Source organism: Haliotis rufescens, unplaced genomic scaffold, assembly GCF_023055435.1.
Source record: "Haliotis rufescens isolate VD_foot unplaced genomic scaffold, xgHalRufe1.0.p SCAF_35, whole genome shotgun sequence".
NCBI lineage: Eukaryota > Metazoa > Mollusca > Gastropoda > Lepetellida > Haliotidae > Haliotis > Haliotis rufescens.
Genome location: NW_025964057.1, coordinates 3,413,877 through 3,433,036, shown reverse-complemented (window position 1 = coordinate 3,433,036; position 19,160 = coordinate 3,413,877). Strand labels below are relative to the sequence as shown.

The window sequence follows — 19,160 nt, the reverse complement described above, 5'->3', positions numbered from 1 at the left end:
TATATGAGAAAAGGACGTTCAGCGGGGCTGCCCGAGATGTGCCGAATGACAGCGAAACGAGCGCAAGTAAACTCTTTACATCGACATTTAGGCGTCACTAACATTCTTGTCACTGTAGTTAACGATGCAAGGAACTTCTGAATACGGACACACCGGAGAGTTGTCTTTCCTGATTGGTGTTTCAGTCAATGGTAAACAACGTGTAACTATTGTAAGTCTGCCTGATATAAGTAAATCGGTGCAAAAGCTTGTGACAATAAAACCGCATCAATCACGCCTGCACTTAATAAAGGTAACTGGCGTCACTTTAGTTACTGGTGTGATCTACCGCTTATTTCAATTCAACCGATGTGAAATTGTAATTAGATAGCTGTCAACACTGGTGAAATATCATGATCATGAAATGTTTTTCAAATTAGATCTATACTGAAAGCATATCAGTTTGTAAATAATACATTACTTATGTGTCTTCAGCTAGATTCTCCTTGTAAAATACAAGGATATGGACCAATAGGCCGACCAGTACGGACTTGACATTACACCTTTACCTGCTGAACGACATGTTTCATGGCACATTACGGTGTCAATACTTCAAAATAAACGTGGCGGCTACTTTGATAATGTTGTCAATACCAGGATGAAAATGTCCAGTTTGAGGATGGAACAATATGTCATGGAAATATAGCAATTTATTTTGTTATAATTATAATACTTGTGTATAGTCCCCACCCTGTTTGCGTTATTCTACTGCATTGGAAAGGTATCAACTGGTGGATTTGTAATCTAGTCAACCATGACTGATGTGATTAGGCTGTCTGTGAAGTAGGGGATTCACTTGATGAGAGGTGATTGTAGGCAGATGGGATTAAGTAAATAAGTTATTTGCAGATAAAAGTAAATTTTACGTATTAAAGGCATTTGAACATTTTTGTAACAAATAGTCCACATCTCATGTTTATGTGGTGCATGCTCTATTATGTACAGGCTGTCTATGGCTTTAAAACATCTGATCCATGTTTTACAGATATGTATGGTAGGGAACATTAATTTTCTTATCTGTCCAGCTCAGTTCCATGATGGTAGCGATTGTTGTTTTATACTGTAATAATTGACTGACTTCTTGTCTCTGTTATGAAAATATTTTACAGAAAAAATAGAAACATTTTTAATATTTTCAATATAATTTTAATATAATATAAATAAAATTAGCTGAGAGACTCTCTTCACTTTCAGCCTAAAACTGCAGTAATCTAGACTTGCCAACTGTTATGGCCTTGTATGGGTGGTATTGGATATATATGTTCCAGGGTCTGCATGAGGGACTGCCACAATCGGTATTATTCCAGCTTTGTCATGCAAGTAATCAAATCATCCAGGCAAACTAAGATTGATATCATGAGCAGCAATCCCCGTCATCTCTACATGATGATGCACAATGCACAGGTCGGACATGGTAGCAAACTAATCCACATTACTCCGCTCTAATGACGAATACGGAGTGCTTGGGACCTTGGAGTGATCGTGCATACTCTCTGCCTTGGTTGGTTGATTCAGTATTCCTGCTGGCTTTTGAAACTGCCAGTCCTGGACTGGCAACTTTAAAAATTACCAGTCCCCTCAAATTTTTCTCAGTCCCAACTTTCAACAAATAAAAAAATGTATGAAAATTACCTGGTATTAATTCTTTCAACATCATGTTCAATGCAGTGATGTCATCTCTGAAGTAGCATAGTTATATCTACTCGTCATTCACTCAAAGTTAAGTCACAATTCTCTCTTCTTTTTTAATATTTCGAGACTAGGTCGCTACAAATATATATGTTATATCCTTGCACTAGAAATAGACAAGGGGAAACCCTAGACAAGCTGACTTCATTTGAAAAATATACTTATATGAATATCGCCGTTGTTTTGTTCAACAAAGATTAATAAGGTACTTTATTTGCCGGTCCACAGGGACTGGCAGTCACATGAATTACCGGTATAAGCCTAATTTCACCGGTGAAAAACTTGTAATTACCGGTAAACAGGAACACTGTTGATGCAGTCATCATCTCCCAATTGTGTAGATCGATGCTCATGATGTCAATCACTGGTTTGTCTGGTTCAGACTCAGTTATTTACACACCGCCGTCATACAGCTGGAATACTGCTGAGCGTGGTGATAAACAACAAAGAAACAAACAAATAATATTGTGTATTAACTAATACATAGACACCACCATACTCCTGGTCTGAGTTGCTCTCCGTTGATAGTCCGATGTCTCATGCTGATCATTTTAGAGATGTGATGACCCACACTCCCCAATTTTGTATCTAACATGAATATCTATATTCATATTAAGCAGACCCGTGAAGGTCCAGGGTAGAATAGATCTTCAGCAGCCAATGCTTGCCCATAGGTGACTATGCTTGTTGTAAGAGGCGACTAACAGGATCGGGTGGTCAGGCTTGTTGACTTGGTTGGTGCAGGTCATCATATCCCAATTGCGTGGATCAATGCTCATGATGTCAATCACTGGATTGTCTCGTCCAGGCTCGATTATTTACATCGTCATTTCCCTGGAATGTTGCTGAGTGCGGCGTTAAACAACAAACAAACATGCCGCCATGATGTGAAGTAAATATCGCTGACTGGCGGGTGAAACAGGATGGATCAGACTCGGATTATTTACAGACTGTCATCATATAGCTGGAATATTGCTGAGCGCAGCATTAAACAACCAACAAACAATCATATTTAGCAATTCATTGTATTAGATTTGGAATGTAGTCCTCATGGTCTATGAGTATATGTACTGATATATTTCGTATACAACTGTAGACTACTGAGAATGGCGTTGAAGCGAGTGCTGATCACGGGAGCGTCAGGACTGCTGGGGAGAGCTGTGTTTCAAGAGTTTTCTGCTGCTCCGTCATGGGAGGTTCTGGGGCTGGCGTTCTCCAGAAGTGGCGACAAACTGAAAAAGGTTGATTTAACCAATCCCAGTGCCATCCAGCAAGTTATACAAGAGTTCAAGGTATGTGCTTCATGTTCATGATAATTAGATGTTTGATTACCGTCTTGGTAATAATGAATTTTTAATGTATATTCATCAATGGATTGAAAAACCAGTGACCTGTGAAGATACGTGTTAGAAAAGGTCTTCTGCAACCCATGCTTGCCGTAAAAGGCGACGATGCTTCTCGTAAGAGGCGACTAACGGGATCAGGTGGTCAGGCTCACTGACTTGGTTGATGCATGTCATCGTATCCCAATTGCGTGGAGCGATGCACATGTTAATCACTGGATTGTCTGGTCCAGGCTTGATTCTTTACAGACTGCCGTCATATAGCTGGAATATTCCTGAGTGCGGCGTTAAACAACAAACAAACGAATGAACGAAAAACTAGTACTTCAAGTTCCATCAATGTGATAGCTTCATTCAATGTATTCTGTCTTTTTCCCCATGTGAAATGACCGGTCACATTGCACCAAGCGTCAGAATAGTGACATAGCTGTTTTACACAAACCTGTTGAAACCTCATCGTTTGTAATCTTGACATTGTGAATTACAAATTATCTGCACTTCATGGGTTAATGTGCTTAGCCTTTTGCTTGACACAACACGCTTCTCTGTGGACAGACATTATTTCCTTGTAGCTGGTACATCTGGTATGTCCTGTAATTGTATCTTCCAGCCATCTTGTGTAATCCATGCTGCAGCGGAACGACGTCCAGACGTTGTTGAGAGTCAACCCGAGGCCACACAGAAGATCAACATTGATGCTACACGGACCCTGTGCACAGAGGCAGGTAGGCTGGACCACGATGTGTAGTGGGGTGGTGGGGTAGCCTTGTGGTTAAAGCATTTGTTCATCACACCAAAGACTGGGTTCGATTCCCAATATGGCTACAATGTGTGAAGCCCGTTTCTGGTGTCCCCCGCTGTGATATGACTAAAAGCTGCATAAAACCATACTGCCAACAATAATTCCCGAAGCTGAAAGAGGTTTCATGTCACAACAGTATTTCGGAGAATGCACTAGATTACTTTATCATGGACTTGATGGACTGCATGGAAATCCCAGTATTGTTTTTACAGTAGAACATGGATATAATGAACTACAAGGGACCGGAGAAATCAGTTCGATGCATAAACATTGTTCAGAAAAACCTTTTCGCTCAGAAACATGAGTGGTATTTGGGCTTGTTGGGGATCAGATATCAGATGGCTATCGTTAGTTCGCTGTAGAGAGTTTGTTATGTACTGTTTTGCGACATACGCACTCACTCACTCACTCACTCACCCATATGTGTAGCACATCCCCCGGCTGGGGTCCTCGCCAGATGAGTTGCATTTTTCCCACATTTGCCTCTGAGTAGGGTTACACCTGACACAACGTAGCTCAAGATGGGGGCGTGGGTGTTATTGTAAGATTCGTGTTTCAGGCAAGGTAGGGGCGTCGATGTTATCGTGAGTTTCGTGTTTCAGGCAAGATAGGGGCATGGGTGTTACCTTGAGTTTCATGTTCCAGGCAAGGTAGGGGCGTGGGTGTTACCTTGAGTTTCGTGTTTCAGGCAAGGTAGGGGCGTGGGCGTTATCGTGAGTTTCATGTTCCAGGCAAGGTAGGGGTGTGGGTGTTACCTTGAGTTTCATGTTTCAGGCAAGGTAGGGGCGTTGGTGTTACCTTGAGTTTCATGTTCCAGGCAAGGTAGGAGCGTAGGTGTTACCTTGAGCTTCATGTTCCAGACAAGGTAGGAGCGTAGGTGTTATCGTGAGTTTCATGTTCCAGGCAAGGTAGGGGCGCGTTGGTGTTACCTTGAGTTTCATGTTTCAGGCAAGGTAGGAGCGTAGGTGTTATCGTGAGTTTCATGTTCCAGGCAAGGTAGGGGCGCGTTGGTGTTACCTTGAGTTTCATGATTCAGGCAAGGTAGGAGCGTGGTTGTTATCGTGAGTTTCATGTTTCAGGCAAGGTAGGGGCGTTGGTGTTATCTTGAGTTTCATGTTCCAGACAAGGTAGGGGCGTGGGTGTTACCTTGAGTTTCATGTTCCAGGCAAGGTAGGGGCGTGGGTGTTACCTTGAGTTTCATGTTCCAGGCAAGGTAGGGGCGTGGGTGTTACCTTGAGTTTCATGTTCCAGGCAAAATAGGAGCGTGGGTGTTATCTTGAGCTTCATGTTTCAGGCAAGGTAGGGGCGTGGGTGTTATCGTGAGTTTCATGTTTCAGGCAAGGTAGGGGCGTGGGTGTTATCGTGAGTTTCATGTTTCAGGCAAGGTAGGGGCGTGGGTGTTACCTTGAGTTTCATGTTCCAGGCAAGGTAGGGGCGTGGGTGTTACCTTGAGTTTCATGTTTCAGACAAGGTAGGGGCGTGGGTGTTACCTTGAGTTTCATGTTCGAGGCAAGGTAGGGGCGTGGGTGTTACCTTGAGTTTCATGTTTCAGGCAAGGTAGGGGCGTGGGTGTTACCTTGAGTTTCATGTTCCAGGCAAGGTAGGGGCTGTGGTGTTATCTTGAGTTTCATGTTCCAGGCAAGGTAGGGGCGTTGGTGTTATCTTGAGTTTCATGTTCCAGACAAGGTAGGGGCGTGGGTGTTATCGTGAGTTTCATGTTCCAGGCAAGGTAGGGGCGTGGGTGTTACCTTGAGTTTCATGTTCCAGACAAGGTAGGGGCGAGGGTGTTACCTTGAGTTTCATGTTCCAGGCAAGGTAGGGGCGAGGGTGTTACCTTGAGTTTCATGTTCAAGGCAAGGTAGGGGCGTGGGTGTTACCTTGAGTTCCATGTTCCAGACAAGGTAGGGGCGTGGGTATTATCATGAGTTTCATGTTTCAGACAAGGTAGGGGCGTGGGTGTTACCTTGAGTTTCATGTTCCAGGCAAGGTAGGGGCGTGGGTGTTACCTTGAGTTTCATGTTCCAGGCAAGGTAGGGGCGTGGGTGTTACCTTGAGTTTCATGTTTCAGGCAAGGTAGGGGCGTGGGTGTTACCTTGAGTTTCGTGTTCCAGACAAGGTGGGGGCGTGGGTGTTACCTTGAGTTTCATGTTTCAGGCAAGGTAGGAGCGTAGGTGTTATCGTGAGTTTCATGTTCCAGGCAAGGTAGGGGCGCGTTGGTGTTACCTTGAGTTTCATGTTTCAGGCAAGGTAGGAGCGCGTTGGTGTTACCTTGAGTTTCATGTTTCAGGCAAGGTAGGAGCGTGGTTGTTATCGTGAGTTTCATGTTTCAGGCAAGGTAGGGGCGTGGGTGTTATCGTGAGTTTCATGTTCCAGGCAAGGTAGGGGCGCGTTGGTGTTACCTTGAGTTTCATGTTCCAGGCAAGGTAGGGGCGTGGGTGTTACCTTGAGTTTCATGTTCCAGGCAAGGTAGGGGCGTGGGTGTTACCTTGAGTTTCATGTTTCAGACAAGGTAGGGGCGTGGGTGTTACCTTGAGTTTCATGTTCCAGGCAAAATAGGAGCGTGGGTGTTATCTTGAGCTTCATGTTTCAGGCAAGGTAGGGGCGTGGGTGTTACCTTGAGTTTCATGTTCCAGGCAAGGTAGGGGCGCGTTGGTGTTACCTTGAGTTTCATGTTCCAGGCAAAATAGGAGCGTGGGTGTTATCTTGAGCTTCATGTTTCAGGCAAGGTAGGGGCGTGGGTGTTACCTTGAGTTTCATGTTCCAGGCAAAATAGGAGCGTGGGTGTTATCTTGAGCTTCATGTTTCAGGCAAGGTAGGGGCGTGGGTGTTACCTTGAGTTTCATGTTCCAGGCAAGGTAGGGGCGTGGGTGTTACCTTGAGTTTCATGTTCCAGGCAAGGTAGGGGCGTGGGTGTTATCGTGAGTTTCATGTTCCAGGCAAGGTAGGAGCGTGGGTGTTACCTTGAGTTTCATGTTCCAGGCAAGGTAGGGGCGTGGGTGTTATCATGAGTTTCATGTTTCAGACAAGGTAGGGGCGTGGGTGTTACCTTGAGTTTCATGTTCGAGGCAAGGTAGGGGCGTGGGTGTTACCTTGAGTTTCATGTTTCAGGCAAGGTAGGGGCGTGGGTGTTACCTTGATTTTCATGTTTCAGGCAAGGTAGGGGCGTGGGTGTTATCTTGAGTTTCATGTTCCAGGCAAGGTAGGGGCGAGGGTGTTACCTTGAGTTTCATGTTCCAGGCAAGGTAGGGGCGTGGGTGTTATCTTGAGTTTCGTGTTCCAGACAAGGTAGGGGCGAGGGTGTTACCTTGAGTTTCATGTTTCAGGCAAGGTAGGAGCGTAGGTGTTATCGTGAGTTTCATGTTCCAGGCAAGGTAGGGGCGCGTTGGTGTTACCTTGAGTTTCATGTTTCAGGCAAGGTAGGAGCGCGTGGGTGTTACCTTGAGTTTCATGTTTCAGGCAAGGTAGGAGCGTGGTTGTTATCGTGAGTTTCATGTTTCAGGCAAGGTAGGGGCGTGGGTGTTATCGTGAGTTTCATGTTCCAGACAAGGTAGGGGCGTGGGTGTTACCTTGAGTTTCATGTTCCAGGCAAGGTAGGGGCGTGGGTGTTATCTTGAGTTTCGTGTTCCAGGCAAGGTAGGGGCGAGGGTGTTACCTTGAGTTTCATGTTCCAGACAAGGTAGGGGCGAGGGTGTTACCTTGAGTTTCATGTTCCAGGCAAGGTAGGGGCGTGGGTGTTATCTTGAGTTTCGTGTTCCAGGCAAGGTAGGGGCAAGGGTGTTATCGTGAGTTTCATGTTCCAGGCAAGGTGGGGGCGTGGATGTTACCTTGAGTTTCATGTTTCAGACAAGGTAGGGGCGAGGCTGTTACCTTGAGTTTCATGTTCCAGGCAAGGTTGGGGCGTGGGTGTTACCTTGAGTTCCATGTTCCAGGCAAGGTAGGGGCGTGGGTGTTACCTTGAGTTTCATGTTCCAGGCAAGGTAGGGGCGTGGGTGTTATCGTGAGTTTCATGTTCCAGACAAGGTAGGGGCGTTGGTGTTATCTTGAGCTTCATGTTCCAGGCAAGGTAGGGGCGTGGGTGTTATCGTGAGTTTCATGTTCCAGACAAGGTAGGGGCGTGGGTATTATCGTGAGTTTCATGTTCCAGGCAAGGTAGGGGCGTTGGTGTTATCTTGAGTTTCGTGTTCCAGGCAAGGTAGGGGCGTGGGTATTATCGTGAGTTTCATGTTCCAGACAAGGTAGGGGCGTGGGTATTATCGTGAGTTTCATGTTCCAGGCAAGGTAGGGGCGTGGGTATTATCGTGAGTTTCGTGTTCCAGGCAAGGTGGGGGCATGGGTGCTGTTTGTGAGTACTGACTACGTGTTTGATGGGTCCAAGCCTCCATACACAGTGACGGACCAGCCATCGCCGCTCAACATGTACGGCCAGAGCAAATATGAAGGGGAGAAAGTCACTCTGGAAACTGATAAAGGTTTGTAAAAGTCACAGAAAGTTGTGTAGCATTTTATACCACAGCATTTCAACAGCTACAATTGCTTATATGTATCACCATGTGTTCGTGAAGTCTCCAAGAGGCTATATCATTATATGTCGATTTTCCTGTGGACAAATGAAATCAGGACATTTTCAGTGTGTTATCACATTTTTTGATAGGACATTCTTCTATATCATTACTAAATTTGTAAAACACTCTTCAGGTGATTTTGGATGACAATGAGTCCATACCTGAGACAATGAACCAATCTTAAACCTTGTTCTGAGTTATATGTCATTAGCAGATTTGATTTTTGTCATCTTGTACACCTTTGGATGTTGGTGTATTTCTGTGAGACTGTTGGTGAGAGCTCAATGTTGGTGTATTTCTGTGGGACTGTTGGTGAGAGCTCAATGTTGGTGTATTTCTGTGGGACTGTTGGTGAGAGCTCAATGTTGGTGTAATTCTGTGAGACTGTTGGTGAGAGCTCAATGTTGTATGGTCCTGGTGCTGTATGGTGCTGTGTCCTGCAGGTAATGGCGTACTACGTGTCCCCATACTCTATGGAGAAGTGGAGTATCTAGGAGAGAGTGCTGTCACAGTTCTGTTTGAGAAGGTCAAGGACACAACAAAGTCATGTGTCATGTCTGACTATGAACGCCGGTACCCTACAGCTTGCCGGGACGTCGCCGTCGCCATCCGACAGTTGGCAGACAAGAAACTGCAGGTACATACTGAACTTGTGGGATGACAATTACTTATCTTAGACCAAAATATATTACTGGGTAAATATTATTAAAAAAGACTAAAGTTATGTTTTGTTAGATTTTTGCATTTTTTGTCTTTCTAATCCATGATGAAGAGGTTGTGCAAATAATGTGTACTTTTCTTGTTTTGATCAAATCTATAAAAGAAATATTTGGTGACCTTGAACATCCACCCCTGTTGATGTACCAACTGTCCTTTTGGAGGACATAAGGCAGAATAGGTCCCCAGAGTCTCACGGATGTGCTGACTTGGAGGGGATTATAACATGTGACTTGGCTGTGTGTTACCCTGACAACAACAATGTGTGACTTGGCTGTGTGTTACCCTGACAACAACAATGTGTGACTTGGCTGTGTGTTACCCTGACAACAACAATGTGTGTGACTTGGCTGTGTGTTACCCTGACAACAACATGTGACTTGGCTGTGTGTTACCCTGACAACAACAATGTATGTGACTTGGCTGTGTGTTACCCTGACAACAACATGTGACTTGGCTGTGTGTTACCCTGACAACAACATGTGACTTGGCTGTGTGTTACCCTGACAACAACAACATGTGACTTGGCTCTGTGTTACCCTGACAACAACAATGTGTGACTTGGCTCTGTGTTACCCTGACAACAACAATGTGTGACTTGGCTGTGTGTTGCCCTGACAACAGCAATGTGTGACTGGGTTGTGTGTTACCCTGACAACAACAATGTGTGACTTGGCTGTGTGTTACCCTGACAACAACAATGTGTGACTTGGCTGTGTGTTACCCTGACAACAACAATGTGTGACTTGGCTGTGTGTTACCCTGACAAAAATGTTTGACTTGGCTGTGTGTTACCCTGACAACAACAATGTGTGACTTGGCTGTGTGTTACCTTGACAACCACAATGTTTATGGTATTCACCATTGGTTGGTCTTGTATGGTCTCAGATATTTACAGTCTTCTTTGATTTACTGTGTTAACCATATTAAGCCCTAATATGTGCCCGACCCAATTCTAGACCAATCTTTATAACCACCCCCACGCCCTACGGAGACCGACAATTTAGAAGAATGGGTATCTATTTGCCTTATAACCATTAGGGGGCATTAGGATGGCCCAGTTGTCTAAGGAGCCGCGATTTGCTGGGCAGAAAAGCGTCCATTGGGCACGCCGGAAACCTATGATTGTGGGTTCAAATCCCGGGTCGCCCTCATTATGTTTCCAGGTTTGTCAGCACCATACCCGTGCTCGTGGGTTTCACGGAAGTGGTAAACGTCTGAGACCTGCATCACTTCGAGCTTTCCTCCCACATTAAGCTGACACGCCGCGATATAACTGGAATACTGTAAAAAGCGGTGTTAAACCCAACTCACTCACTCACTCACTCATAACCATTATCTTTCAAGGTTTAGGGATCATAGGTTCCTGGCATGTCCAGGGGACACAACTCTTCAAGCAAATCGTGGTGCCTTGGCTACCCCATTCACTGAGAACGGCTGTAAGATGTTAATATTTTCAGGTTCAAAAGATTTCTTTGGGTATCCATATATGCAGCATTTTTCAGGAGATGCAGACTGCATACAACTAGTTCCAGATGAACAACCTGTGTGAGAACCTTCAACGATTATCACACTGAGAGTACTGAAAGTTGATCCTGTAAAATACAATTAACTATGGGCCAAGTCTAAGATCCAGAGTATTACTGCAAAGTGAGCACTAGCTACCAAGGGTCACCAGGAATGATAATTAGTTGTTTTGCTGTCTCCTCCAGGATAACTCCATCAGCGGCACCTTCCACTGGAGCAGTGATGAAAACATGACCAAGTACGACATGGCTGTGGCAATGGCAGAGATATTTAGCCTCCCAGCCAGTCACATCGAAGCCGATAAGAAGCCCTCAATTGGTGCCACGCGGCCCTTCAACTCCCACCTGGACTGTTCCCGGCTCGAGGCGCTGGGCTGTGGTCAGAGGACAAGGTTCAGAGAAGGCATTGCGCACGTTCTCCAGAACTACAAACCCTAGACAAGGAAGAAGCATGTGGAAGATGGAATTAATTATGTTTTACTTATAGTGTTATATCTTTTCCTGAAGGACATATTATTCCTGCTAGTTGGGGACGGTATTACTCTTTGTAATTTACCGGTGACCATGGTTATTGACCAGTAGAGGGGGTGGTGGGGTAGCCTAGTGGTTAAAGCGTTCACACGTCATGCAGAAGGCCTGGGTTTGATTCCCCAAATGAGTACAATATGTGAAGCCCATTTCTGGTGTCCCCCGCCGTGATATTGCTGGAATATTGCTAAAAGAGGCGTAAAACAATACTCAATCATTCAGTATTGACCAGTAGAGTGCACCTGATGATCAAACGTGAAACACCAACTCATTATGAAACCAGTTGAGCACACTACCATGCTCTACAAAGGTGATTTGGCCTGGTTCAGCAACAGCTCCCTTGATTCCTGCTGTGAGGAATGTAAATGCTTGTAGTTAGAGGGTGGCCGCAGGATTAGGCCATTAAAACAGTGTCTCTCTTCAGAGCTCATTTCAAACAAAAATCAGCTGTTTTTGTCTAAATGGGCACATTTAGATAGGGGAACATGAAAGATTCAAACAAATTTGTCAGCAACCATTATAGACAAGGAAAGATAACTCTCCAGAAAGTCCCGAAATACATGCATGTTGCCCTGTACACAACACACTACTACAATCTGGACATTAACAGAACTTGGTGGAACCAGATCGGAGTTAGAATTGGTCTTCAGCAACCCATGCTTGTCCTAAGAGGCGACTCATAGGATTGTTGGTCAGGCTTGCTGACTTGGTTGATGCATGTCATCGTACCCCAATCACATATATCGATGCTCATGATGTCAATCACTGGATTGTCTAGGCCAGACATGATTATTTACAGAACGCCGTCTAAATATTGCTGAGTGCAATCTCTTAGTCTTCTAGTACCAGGGTAGGTGGTGCTTTTATTCTGCAGGGTGCTTGTTGATGTGCTTAAGACGAGGAGCTGCAGGGGTCAGCTTCTATTTATTATTTGTTATTGGTGTGTGGAAATGGCTAAAAGCGGTGTAAAATCAAACTTACTCACTCACTCTCTTCTGCTTCTGCACATGTGAGGACGGACATGTTGGCGGCAGTCATTAGTATAGTTGGAGACCATATAATAGATATTATATGGTCTCTGGTCTGGTATGGTGTACTTACTTTTAACCAGATGTGCAACTCCAAGAGTTATTCGTTGTTTAGAATAATTTAACATACGCAATTACCTTCATATGTTGATTCTTTTAGTGTTACAACATGTAAAGTTTTACATTTGAAACAAGAGAATGTTTTCAAAGTGACTTTTAGTCTTGTACACACGCCTTAATGTGAACAATAGCCTTGAAGAAATGCTGTCAAACAGCAGAACGAGCTGAATGGAACAAAACTTGTGTCAGTTTAGATGTTGTTGTGGGACTCCAAGTTTGTAGGACATCATCTGGCCGGAGTCATCACTAGTTAGGGAAACTAGAGCTGAGGAAGTTTTGCTTTTATCAATAAAAACATCTTCCAGGTTAAATTCTACTGAAGTACTTGAGTCATGACAAAGTAGACACAAGTAATGGACAACAACTTGTGTGATTACTGTGGTACTGTACTGTTTCAGTATGGATACCTATGCATTGGTCATGTTCCACATAGGGGAAGACTGGGAATATTGTGTTGGACGAACAAACCTGGCAACACCCTAGACTAGCAACCAGACGTGTCTGTCTTCTGATACAGAGGGTGTTTGAGGGTGTTTGTGTTGCTACAGAGGGTGTTTGAGGGTGTTTGTGTTTTGTTATGATTTAGCACAGGGATGGAGAGTGACTGTTTTGTTTATGTGTCAATGTACTGACTTCAGGGGCCTCGGTACTATCATACAATCATACAGCAGTACAACCATACAGCAGTACAACCATACAGCAGTACAACCATACAGCAGTACAACCAAACAGCAGTACAACCATGCAGCAGCACAACCATACAGCAGTACAGCAGTACAACCATACAGCAGTACAACCATGCAGCAGTACAACCATGCAGCAGTACAACCATACAACAGTACAACCATGCAGCAGTACAGCAGTACAACTATACAACAGTACAACCCTACAGCAGTACAACCATTAAACAGTACAGCAGTACAACCATACAGCAGAACAACCATACAGCAGTACAACCATACAGCAGTACACCTATGCAGCAGTACAACCATACAGCAGTACAGCAGTACAACCATACAGCAGTACAACCATACAGCAGTACAACCATACAGCAGTACAACCATACAGCAGTACAGCAGTACAACCAAACAGCAGTACAACCATACAGCAGTACAGCCATGCAGCAGTACAACCATACAGCAGTACAGCAGTACAACCAAACAGCAGTACAACCATACAGCAGTACAGCCATGCAGCAGTACAACCATACAGCAGTACAACCAAACAGCAGTACAACCATACAGCAGTACAACCATACAGCAGTACAACCATACAGCAGTACAACCAAACAGCAGTACAACCATACAGCAGTACAACCAAACAGCAGTACAACCATGCAGCAGTACAACCATGCAGCAGTACAACCATACAACAGTACAACCATACAGCAGTACAACCATACAGCAGTACAACCATACAGCAGTACAACCAAACAACAGTACAACCATACAGCAGTACAACCATACAGCAGTACAACCAAACAGCAGTACAACCATACAGCAGTACAACCATACAGCAGTACAACCATACAGCAGTACAACCAAACAGCAGTACAACCAAACAGCAGTACAACCATACAGCAGTACAACTATACAGCAGTACAACCATACAGCAGTACAACCAAACAGCAGTACAGCCATACAGCAGTACAGCAGTACAACCATACAGCAGTACAACCAAACAGCAGTACAACCATACAGCAGTACAACCAAACAGCAGTACAACCATACAGCAGTACAACCATACAACAGTACAACCATACAGCAGTACAACCATACAGCAGTACAACCATACAGCAGTACAACAAAACAGCAGGACAACCAAACAGCAGTACAACCATACAGCAGTACAACCATACAGCAGTACAACCAAACAGCAGTACAGCAGTACAACCATACAGCAGTACAGCCATACAGCAGTACAACCATACAACGGTACAACCATACGGCAGTACAACCATACAGCAGTACAACCATACATCAGTACAACCAAACAGCAGTACAACCATACAGCAGTACAACCATACAGCAGTACAACCAAACAGCAGTACAACCATACAGCAGTACAACCATGCAGCAGTACAACCATACGGCAGTACAACCATGCAGCAGTACAGCAGTACAACCATACAGCAATACAACCATACAGCAGTACAACCATACAGCAGTACAACCAAACAGCAGTACAACCATACAGCAGTACAACCAAACAGCAGTACAACCATACAGCAGTACAACCAAACAGCAGTACAACCATACAGCAGTACAACCATACAGCAGTACAACCATACAGCAGTACAGCAGTACAACCATACAGCAGTACAGCAGTACAACCATACAGCAGTACAACCATACAGCAGTACAACCAAACAGCAGTACAACCATACAGCAGTACAACCATACAGCAGACGTATTAAAGTAGCTATTGTTGTGTCTGAAGTGTGGGTGTCTTATAATTATGCTAGTCCACTAGATAAATAGACTGATCTACTAGACAAATAGACTGGTCCACTTGACAAATAGACTGGTCCACTAGACAAATAGACTGGTCCACTTGACAAATAGACTGATCTACTAGACAAATAGACTGGTCCACTTGACAAATAAACTGGTCCATTTGACAAATAGACTGGTCTACTAGACTTAACTGGTATAGCTGCTTGGTACACCAGACAAATAGACTGGTCCACTAGATAGCCAAAATATGACTTCATTATTTATGCGAGCTTGTATTTACCCCCGATGTAGTACTGCTGCTTCTTACCTCAATAACTACTTAATATATACACATGTGAGGGATGTGGAACTGTTACAACTGGAATAAAGTATTTACATATATGTAGATTGTTTCTTTGTCTCATATTTCCTAGTTTATCCAGGATGTGTTTATGACTTTGTCAGTTCCCGCATTCTTTGACAAGACAGAAATTGTGGGAGTAATGTGCAGAAACATGGCATCCTGAACGATCCATTTTATTTGGCCAGATAGTTGCACTCTTTTTGTTCCTATACATCCTGGGTCAGTGGGTCTGTTAACTGCTGGGTCTATTTCCTACAATGTCCTTTCAATCTGTAATATTCCTGACTGCATGCAAAACACCCATTGACTTACTTCACTGTCAGCTTCCCTGAAACTCCACTTCCTTTGTGGTATAGCAGCTCAGGCAGTGTTATAGGTCAGACGCCAGTTTTTAAAACTTTAAATTGGTTAAATGGTTGCTGCCTAATTTCTGTATTAATTCTGCTGGTATTCAGTGTATGATGACTGCGGGGAATCTTCCCGCGGGCTGGGGGCAGGAAGGCTCACAACAATCCAGTCGCGGGAGTCAATTCTGTTTTATGTTTGAAAACGTTACAGCTCCTCAGATCTGGACTGATTTCAGAAAGTAAAAAAACCTCCAGACAGCCAGCTTTTCAATTCGTGTCCCCCATGTGTGAAATTCTGCCCTGATACCATCTCCAGGGAGGGATATATCCAGCTCGGGGTTTGAGGAGTGATACATCACACTTCTAGTTATAGCGGGAAGGAATGAAGAGGGATTGCGTGAACGGTTCTGTACCTGCAGGAATAGTCGGAGGAGACACATCAACTACAGGATAGACGTTCCTGTCACCCTCGAAACCCGTCCAAACAAGGGAATAAACTCCATAATGATCTAACGTGCAGTGGGATATATTCAAACTGACAATAGAAGTGTTATATGTTGTTTAGGGAAATATATCTATGATGTCCCATCGTGCACATCAGGAAACTGTGCTCAGGAAAGGCTTTGTTTGTGGTTCACCGCGGCACTCAGCAATATTCCAGCTATATAACGTGGTCTGTAAATAATCGAGTCTGGACCAGACAATCCAGCGACTGACCCCATGAGCAGCAATATACGCATTTTGGATACGATCACATATATCAACCAAGTCAGCGAGCCTGATCACGTGATCCCGTCAATTACCTCTTACCACAACCATGAGTTACTGAAGACCACTTCTAACCCCGATCTTCACGAGGGTGTACAGTGTATGTAGTTTAAAATGTATAAACTATATGTATCTAGTTTTACACAAGCTACAGTTCGTTGGCGAGGTTTGGAGATCACGCTCCGGATATAACAATCTCAAATGAACCAGTAGTTCGGTTTATCCGAAGTTGTAATGATGCGCAATTCCTGACCATTACACGTCAGTTGGTCACATCCGACGTTTCCCCGCACTGACTAGCGGAACAGAACCACATTAAATCATCCTTATATATATCGACATTCCTCCCGGGAGCTAGGCAATAGTGTAGCCCCCGCTGACTGGACTGAAGCCATCCCAAGACTACATTATTTCAATGCAAACTCATAACTCTCGGCTAGGCATAAAGCATGTCTAAATATCATGTATTGCGCCACATGAGAAAAAGAGTTTAGCGCCTTGTAGTTCCATCCTGGGTGCTCGTTGTCTCTGAATGTATGAGTGAGTGGTGTTTAACGCTGCCTTGAACATTGTTTCAGTTATTTCACGCTGTGACAGCTTGATGTAAGTGGAAAGCCAGAAGTGATGCAGGCATGAGACGTTGCCACTTTATACCACGAGCACGGATATGGTGCTGAAGATAAAAACATGGCGAATCTGGGATTCGAACCCATGATCATAGGTGTCTGATACAGCCAACTGCGGCACAACAGAGCTTAACATATTGTACCCATAAGGGGAATCGATCCCGGGCCTTCGGTGTGCGCAGGAGCAAACGCTTTAACCACTCGGCTACCTCACCGACCTCAATTCTGCAAACCCATCTTAGGGCCACGGCTGTGGTGAGTCTTATTCTTAATAAACATGTCATTGTATCCCAATTCGGTAGATTATTTACAGACCGCCGCCGTAAAGCGGGAATAGTGACCGGTGCGGCGTTAAACAAGAACCAATAAGCATTAACGCGGGGATATACACTGGCATACAGCCACCAGAAGTATTACCAGTGTTTCAGATGATAGGAATTTAGAAATTAGTGGCACCATGATTCAAAAATTGCCCTGGAAGTTGGCGAATACGAATAATAATGGCTGTTTGAAATCTTGCAGTCATTGGGAGTATCTGGTGAGCATACGCAGGTCACTATGTACCAATAAGGGACCGGCAACGACCAAATCAATACAACCACACTGTGCAGAATGAGTGATGTTTAATGCCCCTGTCAGCAATGGTCCATGGATATCACATCAACCTGCATATAATTGGGTCTGGGACAGACCATCAGGGTACGATGACTCGCAATAACAGCGTCTCACCAACCGATTCCCCTTTTAGCCAATTCCTGCCACCTGCGTGAGGCACTGGGGACTTGCTTTGGCCATCTAGAAAGACAAAGCCAATGCATTAAGAAGCTGTCGACAGAAAACTAAAACACCTGGATCATTGCAATGAGGCTGTATGATGCATGTCTAAGTAATAACTGTTTGTTTCGCTCACTCACCTCCACATGGTTCAGAACATCGGGAGGAGCTATTGTTGTTCGCCTGGCTGTTGGTTTGCCTGCTATCTTGACTTTCCCGGTGGCCGTAACTTTCTGTTGATTCTTTTGGAAGCTTCACTGAGTGAGTTGGGTTTAACGCCTCTTTAACAGTATTCCAGTTATATCACGGCGTCTCAGCTTAATGTGGGAGGAAAGCTCGAAGTGATGCAGGTCTTAGACGTTTACCACTTCGGTGAAACCCACGAGCACGGGTATGCCGCTGACAAACCAAGAAACGTAATCGGGGCGAACCGGGATTCGAACCCAAAATCATAGGTTTCTGGCGTGCCCAAGGGACGCAACTCTGCACAGCGAATCGCGGCGCCTTAGACGACTGGGCCACCCGTGCCCCCTTGGAAGCTTCAGTCTTCACTTACAATGAGTATGAGAATGTGAATGTATGTGGCAGAGACGCCAAGAGGCGGTGGTCCGGGTAACACATTGGGAAACATAAACTTGGTAGTATGAAAACTAAGGAAATGAGGGACATAAGGCTTTAATTATAATCACACCAAAGGATCCGTGTTGCATCGTAGAATACAACGCTACCTCAAGTGCCACATGATGCAGCCGACGATGTGGGAGAGAGTTTTGAATGTGTTCTACCCCCAAGAATTCTTGGCGGGACAAACTTCATGAACCAGAGACTATCTTGTATGTCAATCTGTTGTCGGTGTTCAAACTTCAGGAGCAAGAATACCTGGTGTGACAATCTGTTATCGGTGTTCAACCTTCAGAAACCGGAATACCTTATTTGACAATCTGTTATCGGTGTTCAATCTTCAAAAGCCAGAATACCTTGTTTGACAATGTAATATTGGTGTTCAACCTTCAGATAAACGAGAAACATGACATTTCACGGGACACACGGACTATTCTATGTATTATAAACATTGTGTGTAGTCTTCAAAAGTAACAACAAATATTTGAGGTCAATAAAAATCTTTCTATCATACTTTTGGATATGATTGTATACATAAACAAATATAAAAAATTGTTGTTTTTTAAATCTACGAGACCGCTGTTGGAAGCGAAAGAATACAGGCAGGTCAAGTTACAAAAAAGCGCTTTGCGAAACTAACAGTTTCGATTGACGAGTTTTAAAGAATTTTAAAGTTTTTAACAAAACATTTTCAAGAGAATAACACACGGCAAGACGAGAAATTAAGTCAATAAATGACTTGTCATTATTGTGCCTTGTCAATGTGGAATTAACGTAAAAAGGAAATTAACAGTTTGAATAGAGACTAGACAGTGACGATTCAGGGGAGCTAATTTGTGGGGAGGTAACTCTTGTACGACAATAGTTCCGT

The 19,160-nt window shown here is 44.3% G+C and overlaps 1 protein-coding gene across 2 annotated transcripts; it reads left to right on the top strand.

Annotated features, from left to right (window-relative positions):
* The first annotated feature begins 130 nt into the window (after positions 1 to 130).
* Positions 131 to 15,191, top strand: LOC124134450 (methionine adenosyltransferase 2 subunit beta-like). Of its 2 annotated transcripts, none has more exons than XM_046499283.2 (6): positions 131 to 211; positions 2,825 to 3,020; positions 3,682 to 3,796; positions 8,190 to 8,342; positions 8,879 to 9,072; positions 10,865 to 15,191. In XM_046499283.2, exons 2-6 carry the CDS (start codon positions 2,835 to 2,837, stop codon positions 11,114 to 11,116), a joined length of 900 nt encoding a protein of 299 aa, XP_046355239.1. In that variant the 5' UTR covers positions 131 to 211; positions 2,825 to 2,834; the 3' UTR covers positions 11,117 to 15,191. The 2 variants fall into 2 exon arrangements, with proteins under 2 accessions (XP_046355239.1, XP_046355238.1); XM_046499282.2 differs by having other exon boundaries at positions 155 to 292.
* Positions 15,192 to 19,160: the final 3,969 nt, after the last annotated feature.

What these genes read in the sequence shown, in the direction of transcription:
- LOC124134450 (XM_046499283.2), top strand. Translation starts at nt 2,835, where the DNA reads ATGGCGTTGAAGCGAGTGCTGATCACGGGAGCGTCAGGACTGCTGGGG. An exon ending in GACCCTGTGCACAGAGGCAG is followed by an intron (nt 3,797 to 8,189) that starts GTAGGCTGGACC and finishes TTCGTGTTCCAG; the next exon opens with GCAAGGTGGGGGCATGGGTG. An exon ending in CACTCTGGAAACTGATAAAG is followed by an intron (nt 8,343 to 8,878) that starts GTTTGTAAAAGT and finishes TGTGTCCTGCAG; the next exon opens with GTAATGGCGTACTACGTGTC.